The sequence below is a fragment of the Balaenoptera musculus genome, chromosome 3 (genome assembly GCF_009873245.2).
Source record: "Balaenoptera musculus isolate JJ_BM4_2016_0621 chromosome 3, mBalMus1.pri.v3, whole genome shotgun sequence".
NCBI classification, from domain to species: Eukaryota; Metazoa; Chordata; class Mammalia; order Artiodactyla; family Balaenopteridae; genus Balaenoptera; species Balaenoptera musculus.
In genome coordinates, this window is record NC_045787.1 from 168,130,623 (window position 1) to 168,144,826 (window position 14,204).

At 51.8% G+C, this 14,204-nt stretch overlaps 1 protein-coding gene across 1 annotated transcript; it reads right to left on the reverse strand.

The window, feature by feature from the left end:
• Window positions 1-191: 191 nt before the first annotated feature.
• Window positions 192-11,902, reverse strand: CREB3L3 (cAMP responsive element binding protein 3 like 3). The gene is made up of 10 exons (XM_036849422.1): window positions 11,761-11,902; window positions 11,132-11,260; window positions 10,377-10,674; window positions 9,398-9,510; window positions 7,609-7,743; window positions 6,942-7,048; window positions 4,169-4,237; window positions 1,502-1,586; window positions 1,200-1,296; window positions 192-992 (listed from the first exon to the last, which is right to left on the reverse strand). The coding sequence occupies exons 1-10, from the start codon at window positions 11,785-11,787 to the stop codon at window positions 679-681; spliced, it is 1,374 nt and encodes a 457-aa protein (XP_036705317.1). The 5' UTR covers window positions 11,788-11,902; the 3' UTR covers window positions 192-678.
• Between the last annotated feature and the right edge of the window lie 2,302 nt (window positions 11,903-14,204).

The following is a 14,204-nucleotide window of genomic DNA, read 5'->3' on the forward strand; positions in this document are numbered from 1 at the left end:
TCTCCGCCCGCCACCGCTCTCCAAGGTGCTGAAGACGCCCTGGCACCTCTCTGGTCACCGCTCCAGCCTGGGGGTCAAGGGACCCCCTGCCTCACTCCTCTATCCTAGGCTGGCCCGGTCCCTCCTTCTGTGGGTTAGGGAGCCCCAGACTCTAATTCAGCCCCCACCCCACTCCACCTCCATGCCAGCCGTGTTCTCTCAAAATACTTTATTAAGGACCATAGCAGTCTTAGAAAAAGGGAATGGCTGTGAGCCATGGCGGCCCCGAAGTTCAGAGCTCAGCCCGTGCTCCAGGGCCAGGGTCCCAGCAGACTTGGCCGCTTCCTCCTCCCTGTGTTCCAGGGGGCAGGAAGGAGTCCCCGAGTGGGGAGTTACCGAGGCCTGGTGTATGCCTGTCTCTCTGGGTCTGTGGATTAGTCTGTGTGTGTCTTCCTGTTTCCTTCTGCACCTGGGTCTGTATGTGTATTTCTCAGGCTTTGTGGCCTTATGGTCTATGTCTGAGAATCAGTTTGTGCATGGGCCTGGGTCCCTGGGTCTGTAGCTGTGAGTCTGTGCGTCTCCATCCTGACACCGTCGCCGGGGTCTCTCTGTCACCCCAGATCCCTGTGCCTGTCTCCACTGCAGCACCCACTGCAGCACCCCTGACTAGAGGGGCCTGGGGACACGTACCCGTGGTGCTCACAGCTCACCCCCTGCCGCCTCCAGCCCCACGCGCCCTGGGCCGAGTGCTTGTTCAGGCTGGGCACAGTCTAGGAGGGTGGTCCGGTCCAGCTCCTTCATGGAGTTGCCCTGGACCAGGGTCCCGTTGTCCAGATCCTCCGTCGAGTTGTCCGGAGCCGGCGGGTCCCGGGATCCCCATTCCTCCTGAGGGCTGCTTGGAGACCCTTCCTGAAGTGTGGCAGCCTTGGGCCCATGTCCTGGGGTTTCGGAGCCTGGCACGGTTTTGGGAGCCACACGGGATGCAGCATCGTTGTGCAAAGTTCTGGAGAAAACTGAGCAAGGGTTGGGGGGTCGTGAGGGATGGCCTGGGGGGCTGGTTCCCTTCTTTCTTTTAGCCCCCAGCCTCAGGAAGCAGTTGCAAGGGGGCCTCCTCCCCCTCCCCCAGTGGCCCAGTATGGGGGCTGGGGAGCCAAGGGGAGTGCGCCCACGGGGCAGCCCAGAGGGGTTTTGAGGGAGGAGCAACCCCCCGGTCCACCTACCTCGTACAGGCACGAAGTCTCCGGGGCTCTCGGCTTTGTTGGAGGCGAAAGGGCTGATGGAGGGGAGGATGATGAGGGCGAAGGAGAAGAGCAGGACCTGGTGGAGATGGGGGCAGGGTCACCCCATCCCTCCCCCTCCCCTGAGCACACTCGTCTCATAGGCAGGGAAACTGAGGCCCAGAAGACTGGAGCGTGCCTGAGCTGGGGCTCAGGGCCGTCCGTGCTCCTACTCACACTCACCTCCCCCACAGGACCCTCTGCCAAGGCTGACAAGCCCCTTGGAGCTGGGGGTCAGGACTCACCGCTATGCAGGTGCCCGTCTGAGCCGACTTGCTGGTGGACTGGACCACGATGGCCTGGAGTTTCTTCAGCTGCTCCAAGAGGGACCTTAGTGGAAACGGGAAGACTTGGTTGATCCCTACATAGCCTTGACCTGCCTCCCTGTGATTCCTGGGGTCCCCCAGCCTGGCTGAAGTCTGAATCCCGTCCATCCCTGAAGACCCCACTGCTCTTAAAAGTCCCAGAAGCTCCCTCAATAAACCTCCACTGAACATCTCACCCACTTCTCTGCCACCCCACCTTCTCCATCCAGGTTGCCATTACTGCTCACCTGGACACCTGTCCCAGCCTCTGGTCCCCCTAAGCTTCTCCTGCTTCCTCTAGAGTTCATGCTCCACACTTTTTCAAATGTGAGTCAACTTCTCCCAACCCTCCCAGAGTTCCCATCTCCCTCGGAGGTAAAAGCCCAAGTCCTCCCCGAGGCCCACAAGGCCTGGCACAGCCAGTCCCGTCCCCTCCCTGCCCTCCCCTCCTCCCTCTCTCCCCCTCGCTCACTCTGCTCCAGACACACAGCCCCTCACTGTTCCTCCTACACACAAGCATTCCTGCCCCAGGGCCTTTGCACAGGCTGTTCTCTCTGTACCAAGGACACTGTTCCCCCGCTCCACCCCCCACAGGTCTTTTTGTAGCTGCTTCTTTCTTATCTGTTGGGTCTCATCTCAAATGTCACTTTATCTGACCTCCCTGCCTAAAATGGCACCCCCTTCACTCCCTAGCCCCTTCCCTCTAGTTTATTTTTCTTCCCAGTGGCTATCACTATTTGAATGATCTTTCATATATTTTTGTTTGTCTGGAGTCTGTTTCTCAGTAGACTGTGAGTCTTTAAGTGGAGGGGCTGGGTCTGTTTTGTTCACTGTTTGGGCCCCAGTGTCCAGAACTATGCCTGGCACAGAGTAGATGCTAAATAAAAATTGCGTAAGTAGGGCCATACAGTTTGATCTAGAAGTATGCCAATGTAGCAAATACTCAGTGGAAGCTATTTGGAAACAATGGCTCAAGAATTTTCTTCAGGTTAAAAACAGGTTAGTAGGGCTTCCCTGGTGGCGCAGTGGTTGAGAATCTGCCTGCTAATGCAGGGGATGCGGGTTCGAGCCCTGGTCTGGGAAGATCCCACATGCCGCGGAGCGACTACGCCCGTGAGCCACAACTACTGAGCCTGCGCATCTGGAGCCTGTGCTCCACAACAAGAGAGGCCGCGATAGTGAGAGGCCCGCGCACCGCGATGAAGAGTGGCCCCCGCTTGCCCCAACTAGAGAAAGCCCTCGCACAGGAACGAAGACCCAACACAGCCAAGAATAAATAAATAAATAAAGTAATAAATGTTCAAGTACAATTGGTGTCTTTAAAAAAAAAAAAAAAAAAAAAAAACAGGTTAGTAGAAAATATACCACCTGGTTGGAAAGTTTAAACATAGCTACATTATAGCACAGAAAAAAAAGAACTAAAATTCCCTTCTAAATACCACCATAAGAATCAATCAATTCCCTGGTGGCTCAGTGGTTAAGAATCCGCCTGCCAATGCAGGGGACACGAGTTCGAGCCCTGGTCCGGGAAGATCCCACATGCCATGGAGCAACTAAGCCCGTGCACCACAACTACTGAGCCTGCACTCTAGAGCCCGCAAGCCAAAACTACTGAGCCCACGTGCCACAACTACTGAAGCCCGTGCGCCTAGAGCCCATGCTCCACAACAAGAGAAGCCACTGCAATGAGAAGCCCGTGCACCGCAACGAAGAGTAGCCTCCGCTCACCGCAAGTAGAGAAAGCCCATGCGCAGCAACGAAGACCCAGCTCAGCCAAAAATAAATAAATAAACAAATAAATAAATAAATTTATTAGGAAAAAAAAAAAAGAATCAATCCCTCACTATTTGCAAACAGACAATTCTATGAAAGAATAAGGCACCAAGCACTGTCCACACAAGAAGAATATGCTGATAGGTTTTAAAAAAATAGATCAAGCTGTTTAAACTTCAAACAGGACATCACAGAAGATGGAAATTTAGCTTGTATTAACTCAATTATGGAGGCAACACCGACCTTGTGACAAGATGAATGTATATATGCAGGGGGATAAAAGATTTAAGGTTTAAAAAACACCCAACAACTTGACAGAGGCATACATTTCTTCCCCAAAGCTGAATGAATGCAACAAAGTCCTCTCTGCCACCAGAGCAGACATCCAACAGTTCAAAATGTGAATCGGGAGGTTGACCACGACGGGGGGAGGAAATACCACCTCCTCCCATCACAACTAAAGTGTTATCACAAGCTATTTCACAAACCCCTGTAATGGCATCATCCATGACACCCTCCAAAAAACTGACTAAGTAAATGCACCCACAGATGGAATCACCTGCAGTTATCCAGCACACCATACTCCTAGCCTTTAGACATTCATATGCCATTTCCTCTACCGGCAGCATCTTCCCTTTAGTGAACTCTTACACATCCTTCAAGGGCCCAAGTCCAAAACTCTTTCTCTCTGCAGCCTTCCCCCTTTCTAGGTGGAGCCCTTACCCCCTGCTCTGCCCTGCCGTCACACAGCCTGTCCGCCCATGTCCACCTCTCCTGCAAGGGACTCTGGGGTCAGCTCCCCCTGTTCCCTGCCCCGGTTTGACCAATACTCACAGGTTCTGCTTCTCAAGATGCAAGACCTTCCTCTGAAGTTCCTGGTTCTGGGCAGTGCAGGCTGACATCCTGCAGGGGCAACATCACAGTGACATTCAGAATATGCCTGTCACCAACAGGTCAAACTAACATCTCTTTGTGAGGCCCCACTGTACAGGCAGGGGACCGAAGCCCAGAGAGGGGAAGTCATTCATCCAAAGTCACCCTGGCAAGTCTGTAGCAAGGCCAGAATTTGAACCCAGTTCTGCCTGGCTCCTAGGTACCATCTTTGCATTGGTGTGGGGGCTTTATTCCGGTCTGAGCCCCCAGGATTGGAAGTGGACCACCAAACTCAGGCAGTGATGCTTTGAGAAGATGCAGTAGCATGGCAACTGAGTCCAAGGAGACCCAAGTTACAATCCTCACCCTCCCTGTGACCTTGAGGCGCTCTGCTGTCTGGCCTCAGTCCCCTCATCTGTAAAGTGGAGATACAGTTACCTAGTTCATAGAGCAGTTGGGGACTGACATGAAGTAAAGTTGATTAGGGGCTTAGCAGAGCACATTTGAGGAACAAGACAACGTGATCATTCCATCTAGGGTTATGGGGTCCACTCCGGGCCGGGAACCCCACCTTTCCCATCTGCATCCATCTGTTAATGCTGTCTTGGCCCAGACCACTCAGATGTAGAATTAAAACACTCAAATCATGGGACTTCCCTGGTGGTCCAGTGGTTAAGACTTCACCTTCCAGTGCAGGGGATGTGGGTTCAATCCCTGGTTGGGAGCTAGGATCCCACATGCCTTGCGGCCAAAAGACAAACAAACAAACAAGAAAACAACCAAAACATAAAATAGAAGCAATATTGTAGTAATTTCAATAAAAACTTAAAAAATGGTCTACATCAAAAAATCTTTAAAAAAACCAAAACACTCAAATCATGGCATGAGGATATGCTAGTCCTCATATCACAACCAGGGAAGAGAATAAATTCTCCCACTAAAAGGCCCTCCTTCTAAATAACTCATGGGATAAAGAAGAATCCACTGTGTAAATTAAGAAAGACCTAGGGACCAAATGGTAAGGACAATGGTGCAAACCAAAATGTGTGAGATGCAGCTAAAGCAGTGCTGAGAGGAAAATGTATAACCTTTTTGCTTTTTCTTTTTCTTTTTGGCCCCTCAGCATGCGGGATCTTAGTTCTCTGACCAGGGATCAAACCTGTGCCCTGCTGCAGTGGAAGCATGGAGTCTTAACCACTGGACTGCCAGGGAAGTCCCCCAAAATGTATAACCTTATTACAGCTCAACCAGCTGAACATAACACATTTAACAATTAGCAAAAGAACAACAGAATAGATCTTCCCCACCAAAAGCAAAACAAAACACAACTAAAGACACAATAAAGCTAAGAGTAGAAATAAAGGAACTAGAATACAAAAAGACAACCCGGTGGGAGGAAAAGCCAGAAATTCATTCTTTGAAAAGAATAATAAAACAGACAAACTTCTGGCAAGATTGACCAAGATAAAAAACAAGAGAAGGCACAAATACACAACATGAGTAATTAAAAAGGGCACAACTATAAATTATTCAGAACTTAAAAAAATAACAGGAGAGAACTATGAACAATTTTATGTCAGTAAATTTGAAATGGACAACTTTCCAGAAGAATATGGCATCTCAGAATTGACTAGAAAAGAAATAGAAAACCCAAATCTGTAACATTTAATTAAATCACTTTTAGTTTAAAAAGTGAGCAAGCTAAGTTTTTATGTTTCTATTAAAGAATAAAGAGGAGCCTGTCCCTCAGTAGCCTAAATGAGTTTGAGAGAGGTGATTGGATGAGATTGGGGTGCACAGTTCTTTTTCTTTTTCTTTTTTTTTAATATTTATGTATTTATTTATTTGGCTGCACCAGCTCTTAGTTGCAGCACGTGGATCTTAGTTGTGGCACGTGGGACCTAGTTCCCTGGCCAGGGATCGAACCTGGGCCCCTGCATTGGGAACGTGGAGTCTTAACCACTGGACTACCAGGGAAGTCCTGGGGTGCAGAGTTCTTTTTTTTTTTTTTTTTTTTAATTTATTTTTGGTTGCATTGTGTCTTTATTGCTGCGCACAGGCTTTCTCGAGTTGTGTCAGGTGGGGGCTACTCTTCGTTGCGGTGCACGGGCTTCTCGTTGTGGTGGCTTCTTTTGTTGTGGAGCACGGGCTCTAGGCGCGCGGGCTTCAGTAGTTGTGGCACGTGGGCTCCGTAGTTGTGGCTCACGAACTCTAGAATGCAGGCTCAGTAGTTGTGGCACACAGGCTTAGTTGCTCCGTGGCATGTGGGATCTTCCCGGACCAGGGCTTGAACCTGTGTCTCCTGCATTGGCAGGCGGATTCTTAACCACTGCGCCAACAGGGAAGTCCCAGGTGCACAGTTCTTAAGCTGAGGAAATTCTGCCTTTCTTCTCCCCCACCGAAGGAAGCCATGACAGCTCTGAGGACCAGTGATGCTCAGCAAGGGAAGTAAATGTCCCATCTTCAGGCAAACAGCCAGGACAAGATGGATGATACCTTCTCCCTTCTTGGCATAGCATCTTCTAGGGGATTAAGGGGCCTCGAACCTGAGCCCTGTACCACCTTACTAGGCATTTTTCCATCCTTGCAATTCACGTGAAAAATCGTCTCTCCCAGAGAAGGAAACAACTCTAATTTTGTCAGATCCTGAAAACTGTGACCTTAGCTCCGTTGCGTCCCTCTCTCAGGCCTCAGTTTCTCCCTTAAGTGTGGTGTCCCAGGACCCCAGCCTTACCGAGTTTCCAGGCCATCAATATATTCCTTCTTCTTTTTCCGGCTTTCTTGGGCTGACTGTTTGTTCCGAATTTTCCGGCGGATTTTTTTCAGCACTCGCTCCTCATACTGCAGAGTGACAAGGGGGGCAGACTGAGGCGGTCTGGAGGGTCTGCTCTCTTGTCCAGACCCCACAACTTCACCCCATTATCCTCCCAAGGGAGCCATCCCAGACTTAGGGACTTGAGGGCAGACCCATGATGACTTGAAGACCAGATTTTCTGCCCCGAAATTCTTGCAGAATCTCTAGTGGGGGTCCTGGGTCCTGAAGGTCTTCCCAGCTCCCAAACCCAGTCTCGTATTGGCAACTGGATTTTGTGCACTGGTGCAATCCCGCCATCTTCTGGCCATCTGTGGGAACAGTGCCTTTCCCGGGGCCAGTTATCAAGACTAAGAGAGGTCTTCCAGTTGGAAAAGCAAACTCAGATACTGATATTGAGTGAATAGGCTGGGTGGGGACTGCGGCCAGCTAGAGAGCCCCTACTGCGTTGGCTCTGAGGATGATTTTTCTGGCTCTGGTGACAGACACGTCCTAACATTCTAGTGGGGGAGACCCAAAGGTGAGACTCATGGGCAAGTAGCTGCAGGAAAGGGGGCGAGCTCCAGAGCCAGGGGTCCCACTGACTCACCTTGGTGAGGGGCAGCTGGGTGGGCAGGGTGATGCCTTCTTTGGCCAGCAGCTTCTTCTCGTCCTCCGTCAGCACCAGCTCCTGGCTGTGCCCGGTCCCAAGGCGCAACAGGTTGGGGGCTGCCAGGTGATGTTGCTGTGGGGAAACCAGGAGAATTGCTTTGAGGGCAGGGAGAGTGACCGCCTCTGGGAAATGAAAGAGGCATCAGGTCTGAGAAACAATCGATCCATCTGCTGTAGAGTCCCCACTGGCACTAGGGCTCCAAAGAACCAGCACACAGCCCTCTGACCCAGCAATTCCACTTCCAGGAATTGCTCTTTAGATACAAGTTTTTCATTTGTTTCACAAGTAGTCATTAGACAGCTATGTATTTAGCACCTACTACATGCCAGGCACTTCTCTGGGCTCTGAACATTCCTTGCAGTGCAGTCTGCAACAGCAAAGGGAAAATCCAACACACAGGGCACAGGTTAAGTGAGCCTACGGGAAATGGGGGTGAGGGGTGTTTCTCCCTGTCTACTTGTTTGTACCTTTGGAACTTGGACTATGTGAATGCATTTGCCTATTCAAAAATTTTTTTAATTAAATTTAAATTATGAAATAGAAACACTGAAAATGAAAGAATCGTGTCATCAGAGAGCCAAGTCTTAGGAATGTCACACCATGGAATGGGAGGCTCAGGAATAAAGGTGGAGATTGGGGCAGCCTGACATTCGTTGGATCAAACTCCACTCCCTAGAATTCCAGGCCATGGATCAGCCCAACCATTTTCTCTCCAGGATCCCAGCCTCAGCATGTTCATCTGCAAAATGGGGATAAGGTCTTCCACTTCTCAACGTTGTTCACACACAGAACAACAGTATTAAACTTGACACATTTACAAAAGCCAGTTAGTATTTCCAGAGCAGTCATTCGCCTTTCCTATCTTTCAAGACCTGCTGAAGTTCTGCCTCCTCCAGGAAGCCTTCCTGGACCTGCAATGCCCCTCCAGCCTCTCTCCCTTACGGGTACACTTCCATGAGCAGTCAGTTGTCCCCTTTTGACCATGAGGTCCCCAGAGGCTGAGCACACAGCTGGTGCTCACCACGCATCTCTCAAGTCAAGAGGGATGTTCTGCTCTTTCTTAGAGGTTGTCAGGACAACTTTGGGCATCAGGCAAACTAGAGTTCAAATCCTGACTCAGCCACTTGCTTGCTGTGTGACTTTGGCTTTGTGGCTTAACCTCTCTGGGCGTTGGCTTTCTCATCTGCGAAATGGAGGTACTAATTGGGTTCTCAGGTCTGGTTTAGCTGTAGTAGAACCCCAGGGCAAGATAGACAGCCCTCGGTCAGTGTGCAATGGGCCAGCCCAGGGATTGAGCCTGCAGCAGCTGTGTGACTTAGGTCAAATTACTGGACCTCTCTGTGCCCATTTCCTCAAACGTAAAATTAAGATAAGAGTCCCAGTTTTCAGAGTTGCTGTGAATTAAAAGATGATACATTAAGAGCATTTAGAAGAGTGCCTGGCCTATAGTAGATGCTTGGTAAGTTTTAGCCTTTTTTTTTTTTTTTTTTTTAATACTACTACTATAGTAGAAAGTATCCCAGCCCAGGAGACAGAGAACTCAGGACTGGGACCCACTGACTTACTCTGGGTGTAAGTCAGAGTAAGTGACTTGGACTTACCTTGGACAACAATCAGCCCTTGTCTGTAACTGTCTTCCAATCTCCAAAATGGGGGTATTGGGGCCCCATGAACCCCAGCGCCCTCCCACCTCTGATGCTCCAGGGGGCGGGTGCGGACTGCTCACCAGGTCCCCGCCACTGCCAGAGAGGAGGAGGTCTTTCACTGTGAGGTTGCAGTGCGGGGGTGAGCTGGCCAGCTCAGCCTGCTCCCCGGCGTAGAGGCCTGGGCTCCACATTTCTGACAGGGCAGATGGGGACAGAGACAGGGAGGGAGTCAGGCAGGGGTCCCCTGGGCTCCCAGCTTCTACTTCCCTCCTCCAGCAAAGCTCCCAGCGTTGACCCCAATGTGCTAGGGATTTGTGGCACAGCTTGGGGCCCCAAGACCTGGTGCCTCAGTCTCCCCTCCACCATAAGATGGGAACCCAGATTCATCAGGACATTGTCAGGGACCCACTGTCAACCCAGGAGGGAGCAGCTGTTATTGCCCAGGATTATAGGCTAGATCTGAAGCTGGCCTGGCCTTATCTCTCCCTCGGGGAAAGGATCAGGTCTGATTTACCTGTGGTTCCCTCCCACCAGGTACCTGGCACACTGTAGGTGAGCTGCTCTGGAGAGCACAGACTTCAGAGTCAAATAGCCCTTTGTTCTAATCCCGACCAGGGGGAGCTGTGTGACCTTGAGTAAGGGACTAAACCTCTCTGAGCCTTAGTTTTGTCAAGTCTCCAAAGGGACTAATAAGCGTTCCCATACCATCGCAATGCTCAAGAGACAAAGGATACCCTGTTGGCGGTGGCTTCTGCATCAGGCCTTTCTCCAGGTCCAGGGGGAGCACCCCAAGGCCTGGGATCCCATGACCTCACACACTTTCACTGAGCGTCTACTATGATTCAGGCACAGAAGGTACAAAAAGGAGGTTGCCAGAATGATGCTTGGGGCAGGAACCAGCCTGCCAGGGGCGCATCCCACCTTTGCGGCTCTGACTCATTTCTTAACCACCTGGAAAACGGGCCCATGACAGCATCCCAACACCCATCTCAAAAGGTGGGTTTGCGTGTACAGTGCCTGGGAGAAGGGGAGGGTAGTTGGCAAAGACACAGGGCTCACCCAGGTCTATGGCCACGGAAGCCTCAAGCCCTTGGGCCACTGGCCCAAGGTTCCTGGTGGGGCAGGCAGGGCCAGGATGGTAGGAGGGGCAGGGCCCCTTGCCAGACTCCGCGCTGTGGCAGCTGGCAGGGGTGGCAGCCACCCCACTGTGTGGAGGGGTGTCCTGGGGGTCGGAGGGCAGATCTTCTGAGATGCCACTGTCACTGGCCGCAGGAGACCAGGTCGGGGAGCTGGGCACTGATTCTGCAGAACGCAGGATGGAGTTGAGGAAATCATCAGAGTTCGGGCCTGGCAGGACCTGTTGGGACGGAGAGGGACGGTGGGAATTAGGAGGCCTATGTTTTGGCTTGGATAGCTGTGTGTCTCTGGGCAAGCCACTGACCCTCTCTGGGCCTCACGTGTCCTTTCTGTAAGACGGAAAGAGGTAACGCTCCTTGCCCCCAGTGTTGTTGGAGCCTGAACACAGTCAGGTAGCACGGGAACAACATCCAACCGTGTCGAGGCACAGGCCCCAAGTTTAAGTCTGGACCCAACTCCGCACTGCTGTGTGTGTGTGACCCAGGACAAGTTACCACCCCTCTCTGGGCCTCGCTTTCCCCACCTATAAGAAGGAGGTGATGTCATCTGTCCCTTAGGGTCGCTGAGAGGTTCCATACAACAACGTGCTTTGCTAAAATCTCACACGTGAGCAGTAAATGCACACAGCTGAGTGGGGTGCTGGCTCTGGCCCTGGGGTAAATGCAGTGGGTTATCACCTGGTCCTCAACGTGGCCCCAGTCCTCGCCCAGCTCTACGTGTCTCAGGATGCCGTCCTGCCGGTCAAACAGGAGATCCAAGAGTTCCAGGCTGTCGATAGGGCACGTGAGGCTGGTGGGGGAAGCCATCTGGGGCAAGGAGGGGACATTCGTGAGGGTCACGCAGCCCTTCTCCTCCCCACCACCCATCTGCACACCACCCTGAGGTCCACCCTGCTCCAGTTCTGTCCCGGCTCCAGCCCCAAGGTCGGGCCTGTTGCGCCTGCTTGCTGGACTTCTGTCTCCAAATCTGTGTTTTGGGGCCAACCCAGAGACTCCCGGGGCCTGACAGCCAATTTCTTTAGGAAGTGGTAGACAGATGCCCCCGTGGGGATGATCAGCCGATGGAGACAGCCCTCTCTTGCACTCCCATGCTGCCCAAATTCCCCCCTTCTGGAAGGCGGGGGAACCAGGAAGAAAGACCAGGAGCAGCCCCGGAATGGAGACACAATTTTGGTCGTTGCATTCTCCCTCTGGGCCCCAGTCTTCTCATCTGTAAAATGGGATGTGAGGTTCCTGCCAACCCTGGGAGCTTGGGGAAGGTTCCTGGCATAAACCCTCCCTCACCTGGAGACCCGTGCAGGGCTCACCTTTCCAACTGCTGAATCCCCATTCATGAGCCAGGCCAGCTCTTTCTCCAGCCACTTCTGCGTCTGCTGCGAGCTGGGGGCTCACCCCACCACCAGGGCTCCCAGGCTCCGCCGGCTCTTCTCTGTGGCTCTGTCACCACCCCTAAAAGATGCTGAAATAGTCCTGGGGAGCTCCTAGCCCACCCCCAGGTGCTGATTGGGGAACAGGCAAGACAGACAGGGTTAAGGGCCAGTGACACGGGGGCAGGCTAGGGGGAGGGGAGGGAAGACCGTTATCTCAGATGTTTCGTGCTTTTCCAGCCGGCAGTGGGCAAAGGCCAAAGTCTGGAGAGCTGGGGAGCCGCGGCTCTCGCATGACCTCTCCCCTACTTTCAGGGACTGTTTCTCATCATAATCCCTGGATGTTGGCTCCAGGAGAGCCCAGGGCCCCTGGCCGGGTCCTGTCCACTCTCAGAACAGAACCAAGAAGAACTGCCCAGGCCTCCGCTAGAGCCCTTCCCTCTGCCAGGAGCCCCCTTCCCTCATTGGAGCTGGCAACCCCCAACCCCCTGCCCACAAGCAAGCTCTCCATGGCCAAACCAGAACAATCGATTCCTTCTAGAATCTTCTATCATTCATTTATTCTCAACAAATATTCATTGAGCCAAACTTATTCCCTCCTCAGGGCCTTTGCACTAGCTGTTCCCTCTGCCTGGAACTCCTATCCTCTCCACCCCGAATCTATCACTGCGTTCACATATTCGGGAATGTTTTCTATCTGTGGATCTCAGCCCAAACAGCTGAGAGGCCGTCTCTGACCCCTCACCAGAGAGGAGCCCTCACCCTGTACCTCTTTATCACATCACTGGTTTCACTGAAATCCTCACTATTTGAAATTTTCTTGTTTACTTGCCTGTATTCTTCCCTCATTCCTCCCCTGCCTCTTCATGTGAGTGACTTCGGGGCTAAGATAGAGGCTCTTTTGTTCTCAGCTGGGTCCCCAGTGTCTAGGAAGTGCCCAGCACACAGGAGGTGATCAGTCAACTCTTATTCATTGGGCACCTCCTGTGTGCCAAGCACTATTTAAGGCCCTGGGGATAAGGCAGCGGATGAGCTAGACCATAAATGCATAAACACACCAGAAAACTGACAAATGGGCAAATGCTACCAAGAAACTAAATGTCACCATGTAAAGGGCAACAGAGGGCTGGCAAAGTCTTCTTTTTAGAAGGTGACATTTAGGGACTTTGCTGGTGGTCCAGCGGTTAAGACTCCACGCTTCCAATGCAGGGGATGCGGGTTCAATTCCTGGTCGGGGAACTAAGATCCCACATGCCATGTGGCATGGCCAAAAAATTTAAAAAATAAAAATAAAAAAAAAAAGAAGGTGACATTTAAGTACAGTCCTGAGTGATGAGAAAGAGCCAGCCACTGGGAGATCTAGTGGAAGGGTGTTTCAGGCCGAGGAACAGCATGTGCAAAGGTCCTGGGGCAGGATGGGGCCTGGCGTGTTGGAGGAACAGCCAGGAGGCCCGTGTGGATGGAGCAGAGTGAGCGAGGGAGAGAGAGGGAGGAGGGGAGGGCAGGGAGGGAATGGGGCAGGTCGTGCAGGGCCTTGCAGTCTGTGGCAAGGAGTTTGGTTTATACCAAATACAGCAGGAAGCTGTTGGAGATTAGTGAATGGATGACGAACCTTCTGTGTGCCGGGCACGATGGTAGGTGCTAGGTTTACACAGTAACTCAGACACTCTCCTTGCTCTCAGGAAGTTCACATCCTGGTGTACATTTCTCCCTGGACCAGCCATTCTTTATTCATGCATCAAAAATTTAAGGACGACCTACTATGTGCTGCGCCAGAGTGGTTCTCTTATCTGACAATAACATCTGTGGTTGTCACAACTGGGGGTCCTCCAAGCGTGGAATGAGCGAGGGTCAGGAATGCTGCTCCACACCCCACCATGCCTGGAACGGCCCCACACAGAGAAAGCCTGGCCTGGATGTCAGCAGTGCCTGGCGGGAGAATCCCTGCATTACGGTAAGTGTCCCCCTCTGGGTGGGGGACATGATCTCACTCTTGACCTCTGCATCTCTTATTTCCTTTTTAACCACTCTGTGTTGGATGTGTGTGTGTGTGTTGGGTTTTTTAAGGGGTTTGTTTTGTTTGGTTTGGCTTTAGTGATCCCAGTCATAATATTTATTCAGCCTTTGCTATGGAGGCTCCTTTCCAGGGCAGTCTCAGCAGGTGTAGAAAGTAGGTGAAGTTTGACTTCTGGGCTTGTCTCTGCCTCCCCCTCACTCCCATTTATGACTCTCAGGAGCCCCGGTGCCCTTGACATAGAACTCTTCCTCCTCTTCTTATCAAAACCTGCCAGAATCATGGATCTGGTATTACTCATTTACACCTTCCTGTAGATTTAGACCCCATAGTCCACTTCCCCAGGATATTTGTACTTTTTTTGTAATTT